At 48.0% G+C, this 19,443-nt stretch overlaps 1 protein-coding gene and 1 non-coding gene across 2 annotated transcripts in view; both read left to right on the top strand.

Moving 5' to 3' along the window:
* LOC143973705 (TOG array regulator of axonemal microtubules protein 2-like) overlaps positions 1-19,443 on the top strand; it is a 72,124-nt gene continuing 52,681 nt past the window's right edge. Inside the window, exons 1-8 of the mRNA XM_077474556.1 lie at positions 1-63; positions 1,405-1,533; positions 2,953-3,062; positions 13,445-13,603; positions 14,340-14,457; positions 14,804-14,910; positions 16,868-17,078; positions 17,199-17,229. Of these exons, the coding sequence (XP_077330682.1) occupies positions 1-63; positions 1,405-1,533; positions 2,953-3,062; positions 13,445-13,603; positions 14,340-14,457; positions 14,804-14,910; positions 16,868-17,078; positions 17,199-17,229 (928 nt within the window). The remainder of the gene's footprint in view (positions 64-1,404; positions 1,534-2,952; positions 3,063-13,444; positions 13,604-14,339; positions 14,458-14,803; positions 14,911-16,867; positions 17,079-17,198; positions 17,230-19,443) is intronic.
* Positions 6,582-6,653, top strand: TRNAG-UCC (transfer RNA glycine (anticodon UCC)). The gene has a single exon. It is a non-coding gene; the product is annotated as a tRNA-Gly (tRNA).

The raw sequence follows: 19,443 nt of genomic DNA, 5'->3' as shown, positions 1-19,443 counted from the left end.
ATGGACAATCAAAGATACGGGGATCAATGGGAAGTCGGCCCTGATGAAGGCAGAGACGGACAGGTAAGTACACGTTCTTGCATATAGAATATATGAAGTGAAGGGGGGACATTGCCTTCATGGAGGATTACACATCAGTAGGAGGATATTATGCTGGTTGGATATAAAATATCCGTATGTTATAGACACGCCCAGATATAGGCAACAGAGATTGTTGGGGGACCTTCTCATGTCCCTCATATGGAAATCCATAGAAGTGATCAGTAGGCAGAGCTCCTCCAATGATCAGATAGATTAGATCTAGAGCAGATATAACCATACAGGAAGGCAATGAATGGACTATATAGAAGGTGATCCTTCCTTCATTGTTGGATAGTGGAGGAATGAGCGGCAGGGAGGCTCTGTACCTAAAGACAATATATCCGAGTGAAATATAGGAAAGTTATCGCGTCTGCAAAATAGGGAATAGATTTATAGCATTTTTATTATTGTTTTTTTTTTTTTTTTACCGGTTATGGCGGCGATCTGCCATTTTTATCGGGACTGCGACATTACGACACATCGAACACTTTTGACACATTTTTTAAACCATTGACAATTATACAGCGATCAGTGCTATAAAAACGCACTGATTACTGTGTAAATGTCACTGGCAGTGAAGGGGTTAACACTAGGGGGCAATCAAGGGGTTAACTGTGTTCCCTACTGTGTGTTCTAACTGTGGGGGGAGGGGACTGACTATAGTAGATGACAGATCGTGGTTCCAAGCTATTAGGACTCATGATCTGCCTCTCCTCTCCTCACAGAACAGGGATTTGTGTGTTTTACCCGTTTGGACGCTATTTATGTCGTTCCATGGCGTGCTGGCAAATATCTTCCCTTTACACACAGACATCCCTGTTCTGCCTCTCGTGCCAACGATCTTGTGCGGTCATCGCGTCTGCCGGTCTTGAGCATTGGCACCCCCGTGCAATGCAGCGGGCACACGCATGCCTGCTATCCCGTTTAAAGGAGGCGATGTACAGTGACGACGGCTCGCGGGATCGTGCCGACCTGCCGCAGTATAATGACGGCGGCTGGTTGGCAAGTGGACCAAAATCAGTAACAGTTTGTTCCAGAGGAAGGCAAAAAAAAACTGCGGTCAGGGATGGGGGGGCAGTTTTGTCTCATAAAGATAGATTCCTTGGTGACCTCACACAGGCAGTTGTCGCAATTCCCTGGATCAAACTATTTCCTCTTCAGCTTAATCAGTCAAGCAATGGGAGAAATGCAGAAACTTCTACCAACCAATCAGAAATCATCTATTGCTTCACCTGCTTTGAACTGAAGGATGTTATATGATAGATCTGTTTTATGTCATCCTGGAGCTTCTATGATAATCAATATGACTTTTTTTTACTTTAGTTTTGGATTGAGTCTGAGATGCCCGCTGTCCTACCATCAGAACCCGCCGACATAATATTAGACCTCGAAGATGCCTTTAATGTTGAATCTGGTCTGAGCAGAAGCAGGAATCGTCCCCGCCTGGATGAAGTAAGTATCCTCTATCCTTCTTACATGGCTGAAAAGACTCACCTCTGTCTGGTTCAGTGTTTAACCACTTCAGCCCTGGAAAATTTGGCTGCTCAATGACCAAGCCATTTTTTGCGATTCGGCACTGCGTTGCTTTAACTGACAACTGCGTGCTCGTGCGACGTTGCACCCAAACAAAATTGACATTCTTTTTTCCCCACAAATAGAGCTTTGTTTTGGTGGTATTTGACCACCCCTGCGGTTTTTATTTTTTGCGCTATAAGCAAAAAAAGAAAGACAATTTTGAAAAAAAAAAAAACAATATTTTGTACTTTTTGCTATAATAAATATTCCCCATTTTTGGTAAGAAAAGCAAATTTTTCCTCAGTTTAGGCCGATATGAATTCTTCTACATATTTTTGGTATTAAAAATCGCAATAAGCGTATATTGATTGGTTTGCGCAAAAGTTATCGCGTCTGCAAAATAGGGGATAGATTTATAGCATTTTTATTATTGTTGTTTTTTTTTTTGACCGATAATGGCAACGATCTGGGATTTTTATCGGGACTGCGACATTACGACGGACACATCGGACACTTTTGACACATTTTTGAAACCATTGACAATTATACAGCGATCAGTGCTATAAAAATGCACTGATTACTGTGTAAATGTCACTGGCAGGGAAGGGGTTAACACTAGGGGGCAATCAAGGGGTTAACTGTGTTCCCTAGTGTGTGTTCTAACTGTGGGGGGAGGGGACTGACTATAGTAGATGACAGATCGTGGTTCCAAGCTATTAGGGACTCACGATCTGCCTCTCCTCTCCTCACAAAACAGGGATTTGAGTGTTTTACCCGTTTGGACGCTATTTATGTCGTTCCATGGTGTGCTGGCAAATATCTTCCCTTTACACACAGACATCCCTGTTCTGCCTCTCGTGCCCGCGATCTTGTGCGGTCATCGCGTCTGCTGGTCTTGAGCATTGGCACCCCCCTGCAATGCAGTGGGCACACGCATGCCTGCTATCCCGTTTAAAGGAGCCGATGTACAGTGACGACGGCTCGCGGGATCGTGCCGACCTGCCGCAGTATAATGACGGCGGCTGGTTGGCAAGTGGACCAAAAACAGTAACAGTTTGTTGCAGAGCAAGGCAAAAAAAAAACTGCGGTCAGGGATCGGGGGGCAGTTTTGTCTCATAAAGACAGACGGATTCCTCGGTGACCTCACACAGGCAGTTGTCGCAATTCCCTGGATCAAACTATTTCCTCTTCAGCTTAATCAGTCAAGCAATGGGAGAAATGCAGAAACTTCTACCAACCAATCAGAAATCATCTATTGCTTCACCTGCTTTGAACTGAAGGATGTTATATGATAGATCTGTTTTATGTCATCCTGGAGCTTCTATGATAACGAATATGACTTTTTTTTCTCTTTAGTTTTGGATTGAGAGTGAGATCCCCGCTGTCCCACCATCAGAACCCATCGACATAATGATACACCTCGATGATGGGGAATTCCATACAAGCAGCAGATCTCCAATCAACACGTAAGTTTCTTCATTGGAATTTCCTTTGTACAATGTGACATCACCAATGATGGGGCACTGATCTTTAGATCTGGAGGATAATCTGTAGTGATAGTAAAATTGGAAAAACAGGGTCATGGGAGGGATTTTTGCTACTCTTAATGGAAAGGTTATATTGTATTCTTTGCACAAAGCTCATCTAAGATTCCCCTAATGGTAAATGAATTATGTAAAGTGTTGGTGTCCATGGTAACCAAACTGCAATTATCATTCAGTTGGTTTCCCGATTTCTCGAAACTGATTTGGGATCCAGATGATCATTTGATGTTCTGGATTATTGGACGAGGCCAATCACTAATGACTGGAGATGACAAGTCCCATGAGCCCATGATACGAATTCCAGTCACTGGAAGAGAAAACGTCTGGTGGGGAAAAGTGAGAAGAGCCTCTTGGTTAGATAATGATGATTAGTGGTGAAATATGTAACTACCAGCAGCTCACTTTATGAAGAAATAACAAGAGAGCCAGGTCTGCCACCTATGCAGTAGGACCATATAATGTCCTTCCATCCAGCCATTAATGGCATTGCAGATTATGCTGAAGATCCAGATACTAATGTATTCCCCTAGGTGTATATTTGGGTGTGGGGTTAGGAGTGCCGAGTACAAACAGTGTTATTATGTCCTGGGGATTCATTGTACATGTTTTTTAGTTAAGTTGTATACGGCCAAGAAGCCTAGTTTAAGGATAAAATGGCTACATTGTCATGTTCCTTCTAGCCGTATGAGGAGCTATCTCTTTCCCTGGAAACACAGACTAGACCCCCGCATGGGCAATATTCAGCCATGTCCATGGAGGGTTCCTTATTTTCTGGCCAGAAGGTGGCAGAGGAAAGGGGGAGGCAAGACTCCAATACACCACCAAGGCAGCGGCCATGCTTGCTTCCTTCTTGGCCCGGCACATCAGTCCAAGCTCACAAATGATCTCTCCCAGTCCTTCTAATGACATTTTACAACATCTCATAACTTTAGTAGCAAATGATTTACCTTCCAATTTCTCTTACAGGAGTGAAGAAGCTATGGTCACTGAGGATGCATACCCAACTTCATCCTGGCCTGACACAACCACACAACAGACTCACAATGCTGGACTATTCATAAACTTTCTGAGATCCATCCCGATTATCGGGAATATGGCCGGACCATAATAGTAAGTATCCTTTCCTGTAGTTACATAGTTATCTAGGATAAAGTCCCCTGTCTATGAAGTACGATCTCCCATACACGGGGGCAGTTGTGGATTAGAGGAGGGAGAACAAAACCCTTTGGTATCTGGAGGACATTTTAGAGGGGACCAAATCTCAGTTCATATGGAATTTTCCAAAGTTGCAGATCTTTGATGAATGTTCCTTTCCTAGTGTTATGAGGAAGGTGGGGGAGGGGGGGGGGGGTGCTTTGTCCAGGGGGAAGAATAGTGATTAGGAAAGGTTTTCCGGCTTGCTTGGCAGTGGTTGGTCAGCCCAGTTGGGACATCCCATTAAGTGTTCCTCTAACTTCCCTCAGGGATCCCAGTAAAGTAATGTTCTCCTCTATGGCATTTGTTCTCCTCCAGTACCTAAGATGACTTGGCTCATGGCACTAGCTAAACATATAGAGAGGGTTCCTCTACCCAACACCAAAACCTCCGCCAAGTATCTGGCCAGCTGCTTCTGTGGAGAAGACCACCTTATATAAATGGACATTTGGGGAATTGGCATAAACTGATCAGTACTAGAAAACTGAGGGACGTCTTTAATGTAGATGGAAGGCCATAGTCGTGTGTAACATTCTGTAATATCTCTTCTTTTTCTCTTTCCACAGAGCTAGTCCAGTCAAGTGGCCCATTGAACCACTGAATCAGCTCACTGAGGGCTCCATTCAAAGCAGAAGAACCAAAATGCAATGCAGGCCCATTAGGGGCACCAGGGCCCCGCCCCCTCTCTCCTCTCCACCCCCTATATGTATCGTGCTGCAATTCACCTGCTGCCTGACCCACCACTAAGATGGGGTAAGTGGCAGGCATGCAGCAGGCGGGTGTCCTCCCAGATCAGTCCGCACCACTGACCGGGGGGTCTAGGAGGTGGCTGTGTGTCTGTGCTGCTGGCCGTGCATGCCGGAGGGGGTGATTGGTTGGGAAAGTGCACTGGTGGGGGGGAGGGTGTTAGATAAGTCTGCTGGTGGGGGGGAGGGTGTTAGATAAGTCCGCTGGTGGGGGGGAGGGTGTTAGATCAGTCCGCTGGTGGGGGGAGGGTGTTAGATAAGTCCGCTGGTGGGGGGGAAGGTGTTAGATAAGTCCGCTGGTGGGGAGGAGGGTGTTAGATCAGTCCGCTGGTGGGGGGGAGGGTGTTAGATAAGTCCGCTGGTGGGGGGGAGGGTGTTAGATAAGTAGGCTGGTGGGGGGATGGTGTTAGATAAGTCCGCTGGTGGGGGGGAGGGTGTTAGATAAGTCCGCTGGTGGGGGGGAGGGTGTTAGATAAGCCCGCTGGAGGGGGGAGGGAGTTAGATAACTTCGCTGGTGGGGGGGGTGTTAGATAAGTAGGCTGGTGGGGGGGAGGGAGTTAGATAAGTCCGCTGGTGGGGGGGAGGGTGTTAGATAAGTCCGCTGGTGGGGGGGAGGGTGTTAGATAAGCCCGCTGGAGGGGGGGAGGGAGTTAGATAAGTTCGCTGGTGGGGGGGGTGTTAGATAAGTAGGCTGGTGGGGGGGAGGGTGTTAGATAAGTCCGCTGGTGGGGGGGAGGGTGTTAGATAAGTCCACTGGGGAGTAGGGTGTTAGATAAGTAGGCTGGTGGGGGGGAGGGTGTTAGATAAGTCCGCTGGTGGGGGGGAGGGTGTTAGATAAGTCCACTGGGGAGTAGGGTGTTAGATAAGTCCGCTGGTGGGGGGGAGGGAGTTAGATAAGTCCGCTGGTGGGGGGAGGGTGTTAGATAAGTTCGCTGGTGGGGGGGAGGGTGTTAGATAAGTCCGCTGGCCCAGCCCGCCCCTGTTGGGGGAGGTGCATGCTCACCCCCTCTTTCCTGGCCTGCCAGGCTGGGTGCACGGATGGGGGTCTGGTATAGATTTTGGAGGTCATTTTGTTTGCATGGAGTTCCCCCTTTACAGGTGAGTAGAAATTTTTCGAATGTTGTTGAAGTTGTGCTGTGTGAACGGGAAGACACAACAAATATAAAGCAGTATTGTCAGTGGACTGTCTCCACCATCTATTAGGAGCAAGCCTTCCATTCCCAGGTGAGGTGTCCTGTCCCCGCCCCTTCAGGGTTCAGGTTGAAGATGCGGAGGAGGAGCGAGGGAGGAGGAGGAGGGGAACTTCCCTTTTTAGGTGAAGTTCCACATTAAGATGGGGCAGCACAGAGGCTTAGCGGTGAGCCTTGCAGCACTGGGGTCCTCGGCTCAAGACCTGACCAGGACACCATCTGCATGGAGTTTGCATGTTCTCCCTGTGCTTGCGTGGGTTTTCCCCGGGTACTCCGGTTTCCCCCCACACAACAAAAACATGCAACTTTTTGTGTTGGTGGTGCAGTGGTGAGCACAGCTGCTTTCCAAGCAGACGACCCGGGTTCGATTCCCGGCCAACATAATGGCCAAGATTCTCCCCAGAGACTGGAATTATATATGGAGTGCAGATTAGCGATGGGATAAAATGTAAAGGAATGAAGTGAATGTCGTGGGTTTGTATGGATTTTATTACACACCTTAGAATAGATTTCTTGCAGGTAGGTGTGATTGTTGTGTATTCTCAGTGTCAGCCAGTAGGTGGAGCACTCGGCTACCTTTCAGGTATTTTCTAGGCTCTTCTTCACAACTTTGCTGAAGAAAGGCCGGCTATGTACTATATACAGTGGGGGAAAAAACACCTACCAACCAACAATAACCCTCCCCCCACAGACTGGCTCCAGTAGGTGCTCATGTGGTACACAGATCAGTCCTGACAATGTAAGAAGGTTCTCCTAACGACAACTCGTTATGTGTATAGAAGACGCCTGTCCACAGAATCCCTTCCCTCCAATCCTCACCATCATGGGGAAGACCAAAGAGCTGTCAGAGGACGTCGGGGAGAAGATTGGAGACCTGCACAAGGCTGGAATGGGCTACAAGACCATCAGCAAGAAGCTTGGTGAGATGAAGAAGACAACTGTTGGAGAGATTATTCACGAATGGAAGAAATACAAAATAACCATCAATCGCCCTCAATCTGGAGCTCCATGGAAGATTTCACCTTCATGGGGTGAGGATGGTCATGAGAAAAGTGAGGGATCCGCCCAGAACTACACAGGGGGGAGCTTGTGAATAGGGATGAGCCGAACACCCCCCTGTTCGGTTCGCACCAGAACCTGCGAACAGACCTAAACTTCGTGTGAACTTTAGAACCCTATTAAAGTCTATGGGACTCCAACGTTCACAATCTAAAGCGCTAATTTTAAAAGCTTATATGCAGGTTACTGTCCTAAAAAGTGTTAGGGGACCCGGGTCCTGCCCCAGGGGACATGGATCAATGCAAAAAAAAGTTTTAAAAACGGCTGTTTTTTCAGGAGCGGTGATTTTAATAATGATTAAAGTGAAACAATAAAAGTGTAATATTCCTTTAAAGAGGAAGTAAACCCTGATGAGTTTACTTCCTCTTTTTTTCCCTGCAAAGGTAAAGCATAATGGACTACTATGCATCGCATCACATCGCATCGCAGCCCATTATGTGTCACGTACCTGACACAGGAGCCAGCGAAGTCACCGCTGTCCCCTGTAGTCCGCCGCATCCATCTTGCTTGTCGCGTCTCGCAGCTCCGCCGAATGACAGCGGCGAAGCCGCGATGACGTCACTCCCGCGCATGCGCATGGGAGTGGCGTCTCGCAGCTCCGCCTCTGTCATTCGGCGAAGCCGCGATGACGTCACTCCCGTGCATGTGCACGGGAGTCGACAAATGCGGCAGCTCCATTCTTGGAACTGCCGCGTTCAGTGCGCCTGCGCGCCGCTGTCTACGGCGCATGCGCCGTAGACAGCGGTGCCCGTTTTCGGGCAAATATCTCCTAAACCATATAGGTTTAGGAGATATTTCTTGGACCTACAGGTAAGCCTTAATCTAGGCTTACCTGTAGGTCAAAGTGGTTTGTAAGGGTTTACTTCCTCTTTAAATCTCGTACCTGGGGGGTGTCTATAGTATGCCTGTGAAGGGGCGCATGTTTCCCGTGCTTAGAACTGTCCCTGCACAAAGTGTCATTTGTGCAGGAAAAAAAGTCTTTTAAAATCACTTGCGGCTATATTGTCGGCTCCCCGTAATACAGAGAACATTCAATGAGTGTTCTCTGTATTAGCCGACAATTCATTCATTCATTGATAAAAAAAAAAAAAGCGTGGGGGTTCCCCTAAATTCAATTACCAGGCCCTTCAGGTCTGACATGGATATTAAGGGGAACCCCGTGTCAAATTTTAAAAAAAATTGACGTGGGGGTCCCCCTAAATATCCATACCAGACCCTTTGGTTCCAGTGACCCCAATTTTGGAGTTATAATTGCTGAGAGTGACCCCAATGTTGGGGGTTATAATTGTTACCAGTGCCCCCAATGTTGGAGTTTTAATTGCTGCCAGTGACCCCAATGTTGGGGGTTATAATTGCTGCCAGTGACCCCAATGTTGTTGGTAATTATTGGTGCCAGTGACCCGAATGTTGGGGGTTATAATTACTACCAGGGACCCCAATGTTGGGGGTTATAATTGCTACCAGTGACCCCAATGTTGGAGTTATAATTGCTGCCAGTGGCCTCAATGTTGTGAGATAAAATTGCTACCACTGACCCCACTGTTGGGGATTATAATTTCTTCCAGAGACCCCAATGTTGGGGGTTATAATTGCTGCCAGTGACCCCAATGTTGGGGGTTATAATTGCTGCCAGTGACCCTAATGTTGTTGGTAATTATTGGTGCCAGTGACCCTAATGTTGGGGGTTATAATTGCTACCCTTGACCCCAAAATTGGTGGTTATAATTACTTTGTGACCCCAATGTTGAGGGTTGTAATTGCTGCCAGTGACCCCAATGTTGGGGGTTATAATTGCTGTCAGTGACCCCAATATTGGGGGTTATAATTACTGTCATGGGGGGTCCAATCCGGTGGGTGTACAGTAGCTGAAAAAAGTAAGTACACCCCTCAGTAATGTAATTATCACCGGGGGGGGGGGGTATTTTTAACCACTTGAGACCCGTGCTATAGCCGAATGACGGCTACAGCGCGGATCTCCTTTGCCGGGTCTACGTCTATTGACGTCGTCCCGTGCACGAGGGGCGCGCGCGGCACGCTCTGTGATCGGCGAGTCTATGAGACTCGCCTGATCACTGATCCGAGCAAGGGGTCGATCCCGACCCCTTGACACGTGATCAGCTGTCAGCCAATGACAGCTCATCATGTGATATAACGGAGACGGTAATCGGCTATTATTCCTCCTCGCGCTGTCAGCGCGAGGAGAAAAAAAAAGAGCCGATCACCGGCGGCCGTGATCGGGACAGTGCCCACCTGCCCCCTCATCACTGAACATAATAAAAAAAAATAAGTGCCCCCGTCAGTGCCACCCTGCAGTGCCCACAGTGCCACCCAGCAGTGCCCACAACCTGCCTCAACAAAGGTGCTGCACCCCAGTGCCACATATCCGTGCCCATCAGTGTCATCTACCAGTGCCCATCAGTGCTCAGCAGGGCCGCCCAGCAGTGCCACATATCAGTGCCCATCAGTCTCATCTATCAGTGGTACCTATCAGTGCCCCTTAGTGCCACCCATCCGTGCCATCTTATCTGTGCCCATCGGTGCCGCCTTATCTGTGCCCATCGGTGCCACCTTAACTATGCCTATCAGTGCCCACCAGTGCCGCCTCATCAGCGCACTTCAATGAATGAGAAAAATGACCCGTTTGCAAAATTTTATAACAAACTATTAAACATGATTTTTTTTTTTTTTTTGCATTTTTTTTGTTTGTTTAGCAAAAAATAAAACTCCGAGCTGTAATTAAATACCACCAAAAGAAAGCTCTATTTGTGGGGAAAAAAAATGATAAAAATGTCATTTGGGTACAGTGTTGTATGATCGCGTAATTGTCATTCAAAGTGCGACAGCGCTGAAAGCTGAAAATTGGTCTGGGCAGGAGGAGGGGTTTAAGTGCCCAGTAAGCAAGTGGTTAAGTAAATAACAAGGTAGATTGATTTCCAATATTTCATCATAGAATTTGATCAGTGATTGTTTATCATCGTCATGGTGATGGGAATAATTGGTGTCAGTCCCCCCATGATGTGTGGGGTTCCGTGCTCCGGATTTCTGTGGGGGGGTATTGGTTGGTGACCTGAGTGGGGGGTCCTAGCAATACAGACATCCATCTGTGGACTTATAACCCCCAACATTGAGGTCACGGGTGAAAATTGCTACCAATAGGGAATCTAATAAAGGGGGTCCGACCTGCTACTAGCAAGGAGGAAATAATAAAGTGGCCGGTGAGTGTACAGTATATGCAGTATGTGACAAAAGTAAGTACACCCCTCAGTGACATTTCTTCTCTCTTTTCATGTGACAACACTGAAGAAATGACACTTGTCTACAATGTAAAGTAGTGAGTGTACAGCTTGTATAACAGTGTAAATTTCCTGTCCCCTCAAAATAACTCAACACACAGCCATTCATGTCTAAACCGCTGGCAACAAAAGTCAGGACACCCCTAAGTGAAAAACTCCAGATTGGGCCCAAAGTGTCAATAGACGGCACACACATCCAGTGGCGGGAAATGTAAACAGTGTGACGTCCATCACAGGAGGTGGGACTTCGTTACTGCGGCCTCCCGGCCCGAGAAATTCAAATCCAGCTCCATGACACAGCAGGAAATCGCCGCTCTAAACGACCCAGACACTGGTAGGCTGCCTCTGATGGGCGCTGATATTTAAGTAAGGCTGCAGACACGATGCAAGAGAAGGTCAATAGACTGAGGACACGATGCAAGAGACGGTCAGAGACTGAGGACACGATGCATGAGACGGTCAGAGACTGAGGACACGATGCAAGAGACGGTCAGAGACTGAGGACACGATGCAAGAGACAGAGACTGAGGACACGATGCAAGAGACGGTCAGAGACTGAGGACACGATGCAAGAGACAGAGACTGAGGACACGATGCAAGAGACAGAGACTGAGGACACGATGCAAGAGACGGTCAGAGACTGAGGACACGATGCAAGAGACAGAGACTGAGGACACGATGCAAGAGACGGTCAGAGAGGACACGATGCAAGAGACGATCAATAGACTGAGGACACGATGCAAGAGATGGTCAATAGACTGAGGACACAATGCAAGAGACGGTCAATAGACTGAGGACATGATGCAAGAGACGGTCAATAGACTGAGGACACGATGCAAGAGACGGTCAATAGACTGAGGACACGATGCAAGAGACGGTCAGAGACTGAGGACACGATGCAAGAGACGGTCAGAGACTGAGGACACGATGCATGAGACGGTCAGAGACTGAGGACACGATGCAAGAGACGGTCAGAGACTGAGGACACGATGCAAGAGACAGAGACTGAGGACACGATGCAAGAGATGGTCAGAGACTGAGGACACGATGCAAGAGACAGAGACTGAGGACACGATGCAAGAGACGGTCAGAGAGGACACGATGCAAGAGACGATCAATAGACTGAGGACACGATGCAAGAGACGGTCAATAGACTGAGGACACAATGCAAGAGACGGTCAATAGACTGAGGACACGATGCAAGAGACGGCCAATAGACTGAGGACACGATGCAAGAGACGGTCAATAGACTGAGGACACGATGCAAGAGACGGTCAATAGACTGAGGACACGATGCAAGAGACGGTCAATAGACTGAGGACACAATGCAAGAGACGGTCAATAGACTGAGGACACGATACAAGAGACGGTCAATAGACTGAGGACACGATGCAAGAGACGGTCAATAGACTGAGGACACGATGCAAGAGACGGTCAATAGACTGAGGACACAATGCAAGAGACGGTCAATAGACTGAGGACACGATACAAGAGACGGTCAGAGAGGACACGATACAAGAGACGGTCAGAGAGGACACGATACAAGAGACGGTCAGAGAGGACACGATACAAGAGGCGGTCAGAGACTGCAGACTGCATTTTTCCAGAGCTTTTCTTGCAGTAAAAAGGTGCCAATAATGGGCAACAATAATCTCATATTAATTAATATCCTCAATTTAATAAGTCAAATATAATACAATTGTATATAAAAATAAAGGTTTTCGGTTTTCCACTAAGTGCATCCTGCATTTTCGGTTTCAGCACCCCTAATTTTTCGGAATTATGGAGTGTCCAGAATCAGAGCCTGTCGGTGTCGATCGGACGAGGATCTGTTTCTGGCCACTTACAGGACACGGTGTCCCCGCACATGAAAATAAAACACACATCTAGAAACGGTGACACGAGAGATAATTATTTTATTACACGACTACTGAGAGATTCTACATCACTTCCATTAAACAAACTGCATTTCAATATATAGAATTTTTATCTTTTATTTTTTTATTTTTTTGCTGATAGAAATCCACACTGCGGCACACCCGGGAGATGGCGAGGGGGGCGGGGCAGGTGGGAGGAGCCTGGCTCACCCGCTAACCCCCCCAGCTGCTCTATGAGGCGCTGACCAGCGCAAGCTCCCGCAAAACACTGGACCCTGAAAATGCGGCATTACAAGCTGATCCGTATGATAAGAGGCTGCTGAAAGGAGAACAAAGAAGGAATATCGATCGACACATTTATTGTTCCTAAGTGAACAAATAGATTTTACTAGATCACATCCCCGCTTCTGCTCCCTTACCAGGGCTTCAATTACCATCAATAGAGGGGCCCAGGAGGTGGAAGCAGAAGAGGGACTTTTTTTTTTTCATTTCTGGGGCGTAGGTGGATAAAGTCAGTGCTGCTGTTCTGCTACACCCCTTTGTAGGTGAGGTTGGGGGGCCTCATCAGGAAGGATATATGGGGCCCCATGATTTCTAAGTGGCCTTGCCTACATATACTTACCTTTCTGGCAGCTTGTTTCTTGAGAAGCCAATAAGTGGTAAAACAAGCCTTTTTTTTGCACTTGTTGTCCCTGTCGGTATCTTTTAATGTGAACAAAATAGGTCCACTTGGAGGTGTAACTCTAGCATTGCAGTATAAGGATGCTGAGAGCCTGGGGGGGGATTGGTGTTCCAAAAGAGTCATTTACATGAGGAGCCCGGGCACACTGGCAAAGCTGTGCCCATTAAATGTTGCCATCTCTTGGGGCACCATAGAGGTATAAGGAGACGTTGATGCCCATTGTGGTCTCCTGAGGTTGTAATTTGTGCCGTTCTCCTCCACAGTCACCGAAACAGCGCAGTGAGGAAATGTACGGCCAAACATCTGCTCAGGGTGATGGAGCTCCTGGGGGCCCAGAAACTTCTGTGTGGAACCAGACAAAGTACAGACACCTTCCTCCGCACCCTCGTCAGACTGGTTCAGGATGGACAGCAGGATACCAGGTACTTTCATACAGATGTCACCCTCCCACCCATGCCATTTGATGGACTTTGACTTATTATGGGATTATTTTATAGCTCCCTTCCTTGGAGGGGCCCCTTTTCCTCTGCCCAGGGCAACTCACACATGCCATCAGGGCCGCCGATAAGGGGTACCACCAGGCCTCCTGTAGGGGGCCCAGGAACACAGGAGGGCCCAGAGAATTGGCACGGAGGGCTAGAAGGACAAGTACAGAACGATGCACTGTGTCTGTGTCTCTCCCTTCAGCAGCGGAAAGCTGTTTTCTCTCCTCTCCCTCCTGCCAGCTTTTAGCTGCTGGAGGGAGAGACACAGACACAGTGCATCGTTCTGTAATTGTCCTCCCACCATCCCACCGTACTGACCCCCCTCCCTGTGCTGACCACATCTGATTCCCCCATGTACCTCCCCTCCTCCCCCTGCAGACCGCCCCCCCGAATCCAAAGAAAATTCAAAGGGTGCGGGGCCAGGGACACTGGATGTCCTCCTTTTAGGAAATGAGGCAGGGTTTATCTGACTTTCTGCAGCTTCTAATGCCCATTGTGAGAAGCTCACAGTGTGCAGTGACATCAGAGTAAGACATTCCAGTCCATGAGAGCCACTACAACTGTGCAAGACTGAAGGGGGTAGGGGGCGGAGGGAGGATTTAAGTGACCACCTCCCCCACCTACAGTCCTGAGTGTATTCCACACATTGTAATAATGATCACCCGTATTGCAGGTTTTACGGACGTCGGATGTTCAGCCTGGTCATGGCTCATCCCAAGTTCGAGGTGCAGATGGAACGTTTGATCCCGTCACATGAGCTCCGCGACCTCATCGCCACTGTGAAGCAGAAAGTATGTGAGCTGTGTGATGTGCCTCATATGCCTCATATTTCAGGTTTTACACCAGGGGTCTCCAAATGTTCTAAAAACAAAGTGCCAGCTTACTGCCCTTCAAATGTGAAGGGGGCCGGACTGTGGCCAATGGGTATAGAAAATGCCCCGGCATCGGAGGGAGTAATCAATGGCACAGGCTTGGTGGTCAGCGGGAGTAAAATAATCATTGGTGTCAGTGAGAGAATTTGTTTCCCATCTCTGGTATCATTGGGAGGGATAGTGCCCACATCCGGCCCACGGGCCGCAGTTTGGAGATCCTTGTTTTACACAAACTTTATAATACATGATATGATGATTATTCCAGGAGCTGAGTGACAGCGTCTCCGAGATCCCGTCCGCTAGAAGCCAGCGTCCTCCTCAGAAGAATAGCGCCGCCGTGATGACCCAGGATGTCCAGCAACCAGAGGAAAGGTAAAGTGTGCGTGTGTCTGTGTGTATATACATATATATACAGTGCCTTGCGAAAGTATTCACCCCCCTTGAACTTTTCAACCTTTTGCCACATTTCAGGCTTCAAACATAAAGATATAAAATTTTAATTTTTTGTGAAGAATCACCAACAAGTGGGACACAATTGTGAAGTGGAACGAAATCTATTGGATATTTTAAACTTTTTTAGCAAATAAAAAACTGAAAAGTGGTGCGTGCAAAATTATTCGGCCCCTTTACTTTCAGTGCAGCAAACTCACTCCAGAAGTTCAGCGAGGATCTCTGAATGATCCAATGTTGTCCTAAATGACTGATGGTGATAAATAGAATCCACCTGTGTGTAATCAAGTCTCTGTATAAATGCACCTGCTCTGTGATAGTCTCAGGGTTCTGTTGAAAGCGCAGAGAGCATCATGAAGACCAAGGAACACACCAGGCAGGTCCGTAATACTGTTGTGGAGAAGTTTAAAGCCGGATTTGGATACAAAAAGATTTCCCAAGCTTTAAACATCCCAAGGAGCACTGTGCAAGCCATCATTTTGAAATGGAAGGAGTATCAGACCACTGCAAATCTACCAAGACCTGGCCGTCCCTCTAAACTTTCAGCTCAGACAAGGAGAAGACTGATCAGAGATGCAGCCAAGAGGCCCATGATCACTCTGGATGAACTGCAGAGAACTACAGCTGAGGTGGGAGAGTCTGTCCATAGGACAGCAATCAGTCGTACACTGCACAAATCTGCCCTTTATGGAAGAGTGGCAAGAAGAAAGCCATTTCTCAAAGATATCCATAAAAAGTCTGGTCTAAAGTTTGCCACAAGCCACCTGGGAGACACACCAAACATGTGGAAGAAGGTGCTCTGGTCAGATGAAACCAAAATCCAACTTTTTGCCCACAATGCAAAACGATATGTTTGGCGTAAAAGCAACACAGCTCATCACCCTCAACACACCATCCCCACTGTCACACATGGTGGTGGCAGCATCATGGTTTGGGCCTGCTATTCTTCAGCAGGGACAGGGAAGATGGTTAAAATTGAGGGGAAGATGGATGCAGCCAAATACAGGACCATTCTGGATGAAAACCTGTTGGAGTCTGCAAAAGACCTGAAACTGGGACGGAGATTTATCTTCCAACAAGACAATGATCCCAAACATACAGCAAAATCTACAAAGGAATGGTTCACAAATAAACGTATCCAGGTGTTAGAATGGCCAAGTCAAAGTCCAGACCTGAATCCAATCGAGAATCTGTGGAAAGAGCTGAAAACTGCTGTTCACAAACGTTCTCCATCTAACCTCACTGAGCTCCAGCTGTTTTGCAAGGAAGAATGGGCAAGAATTTCAGTCTCTCGATGTGCAAAACTGATAGAGACACCCCAAGCGACTTGCAGCTGTAATCGCAGCAAAAGGTGGCTCTACAAAGTATTAACACAAGGGGGCCGAATCATTTTGCACGCCCCACTTTTCATTTTTTTATTAGTTAAAAAAGTTTCAAAAATCCAATAGATTTCGTTCCACTTCACAATTGTGTCCCACTTGTTGGTGATTCTTCACAAAAAATAAACATTTTATATCTTTATGTTTGAAGCCTGAAATGTGGCAAAAGGTTGAAAAGTTCAAGGGGGCCGAATACTTTCGCAAGGCACTGTATATATATATATATTTATAGCAGGGAGGAGATTCCCTTGGACACTGCAAAGTTGCTCCATCTTTATAATGGGGGCCTTGGTGTGCAGCCTGCATTGTCCCCGGAGGGAACGTCATGGACAGCCATGGACAGCTATGGACAGCTATGGACAGCTATGGACAGCTATGGACAGCTATGGACAGCCATGGACATCTATGGACAGCCATGGACAGCTATGACGTATGAGAACTTGTCCTCTCTCTGGATCCTGAGGATCAGTTTGGAATAAATAAAACATTCTTTTCTGTAGCATTACCAGACCTGCAGATGTGGAAGCAGAAGCGCAGGAATCCCCGGTCCCTGGAAGGCCGCCGGTCCGGGCAGCGGAAGTGACGGAGCAACTGAAGGAGCTCAGCAAACTTCTCTCCGCTAAGGAATATCAAAGCAAAATGGAGGGAGTGACGCTTCTCCTGGAGCGCTGCAAGAACAACGTGAGGTTTGTCACCTCCAACATCACTCCAGTAAGTGGAGAAGCAGAAAAAAAAAGAACGATTTAGAAATAACGATGAATGAGATAAGAGGCTTCTGATCAGTTTAGTTCTGCAGGAGAAACATTATTGGCATCTTGTTATACATTGTAGATCATTTGTTATCCTGTATACACTTACCTCCGTAACCTCTGCTATTGTGGAGCACCCTGCTCTGTAACCTACCTACTCAATAAGCCTTTATTTTATAAAAAAAGAAACATTGTTTCCTGTGACTATAGTTGTGTAATTACTCATTCATATTCACTTTGCTGAAGAATCTGTTGTAGCATGACCACCAATGAGGTCTGTAGTGACCAATCACATTCCAATCCGGCTCTTCTGTAATCTTCAAGACATTTCGTATCTTCTCCAAACCGCTCCATTCAAGAATCTCAGCAATGAAAACTTGGCAGAGGAATCCAACCTTTCCCTAATCTATCCAAATAAAAAAGAATAGATTTGGCTGGAGTTATACTGGAATGCCCCGTCCACACCATCGCACTTCCCCACAACAAAACCGCGGCTCCAACTTGTCTTGTATACACACGGCCAGGGACGGACTGACAACTCATGGGGCCCCCGGGCAATAGGAGAAGATTATGGGGCCCCCGGACAATAGGAGAAGATTATGGGGCCCCCGAGCAATAGGAGAAGATTATGGGGCCCCGGGCAATAGGAGAAGATTATGGGGCCACACAGTATACACACACATACAGTATATACACACAGACACACAATATACACACACAGAATACACACACACACACACACACACACTGAAAAGGTACTGGAGAGGCGGGGCAGCTATAATCTTGGGATTTAAAAAAAACACAGATTTTTACATACTGTCCCTGGTTTTATTAAGGCTGGCAACTCTGATGGGGCCCCTTAGTGGCATGGGTCCTTGGGCAGAGCCCGAGTGCCCGAATGGTCAGTCCGCCCCTGCACACGGCACACAAATGTCGGCCAACAATTCCGAACGTAGTGGCGTACAAGACGTACGATGAGCACGTACGTATGACAGCGGCGACAGAAGACCGGGCCACCGCCTGTAAAAGAGCTACAAGAAGGCGCGGTGGCCCGGCAGAAGAACCGAAGACGGCGACAGAAGAACGGAAGGCAGCGGCGACAGAAGACCGGGCCACCGCCTGCAAAAGAGCTACAAGAAGGCGCGGTGGCCCGGCAGAAGAACCGAAGAGGGGGACAAGACCCCCGAAGTCGGGAGAAGAGGCCAGCGGCGGGGAGGAAGAAAGCCGGACTCCTCCGCTAGCAAAAGAGCTACACACAGATAGCGGAGGAGTCCGGCGAGAAGACCCCCGAAGACGGAAGACCCCCGGAGCTGTGCAATAAAATATTTTTTCCCTGTGTTGTGTTTTTTTTTGTACTTTATTTCACAGGTGAATGGGTAGGGGTACATTGTACCCCATACTCATTCACATAGGGTGGGGGGCCGGTATCCGAGGGCCCCCTTCTTAAAGGGGGCTCCCGGATTCCGATAAGCCCCCCGCCCGCAGACCCCGACAACCAACGGCCAGGGTTGTCGGGAAGAGGCCCTTGTCCTCATCAACATGGGGACAAGGTGCTTTGGGGTGGGGGGGCCGCGCGGCCCCCCCTTCCCCAAGGCACCACCCATGTTGAGGGCACGCGGCCTGGTACGGCTCAGGAGGGGGGGCGCGCTCGCTCGCCCCCCTTTCCTGGCCGGCCGGGTAGCGTGCTCGGACAAGGGTCTGGTGTGGACTTTGGGGGAACCCCCACGCCGATTTTTTTCGGCGTTGGGGTTCCCCTTTAAGCCCATTCCAGGCGGCGGAGCCCGCGACGTCTCCTTCGCGGGCCCCGCCTACCTGTACACGCGCTCGAAATGGGCGGACTTTCCGAGCGGGAACAGTTTGCTCATTTCGAAAGTAGCCTACACACGGGCGGACTGTTCGCTCAAAACACAGTTTCAGCGGACAGTTTTTCGGAATTTCCGAAAGACTTTGTCCGTCCAACTGTCCGCTGAAACTGTCCGCTGAAACTGTCCGCTGAAAGCCCACACACGGGCGGACTGTCCGCCCAAACACTGTTCAGCGGACAAGGTTGGGCGAACAGTCCGCCCGTGTGTACGCGGCCTCATACAAGTTACCGAGATAAAGAATCATACAAGTTACCGAGTTAAAGAATCATACAAGTTACCGAGTTAAAGATTCATACAAGTTACCGAGTTAAAGAATCATACAAGTTACCGAGTTAAAGAATCATACAAGTTACCGAGTTAAAGATTCATACAAGTTACCGAGATAAAGAATCATACAAGTTAATCATATAAGTTACACAAATTATCTACCCTTAAGATTACCCCTCCCAATAACCCCACTGC

The sequence above is a fragment of the Lithobates pipiens genome, unplaced genomic scaffold (assembly GCF_037356315.1).
Source record: "Lithobates pipiens isolate NorthernLeopardFrog02 unplaced genomic scaffold, aLitPip1_a1.2 Scaffold_93, whole genome shotgun sequence".
Taxonomy (NCBI): domain Eukaryota; kingdom Metazoa; phylum Chordata; class Amphibia; order Anura; family Ranidae; genus Lithobates; species Lithobates pipiens.
The sequence above is the reverse complement of the archived record's forward strand: the minus strand, read 5'-3'. Positions and strand labels throughout refer to the sequence as shown.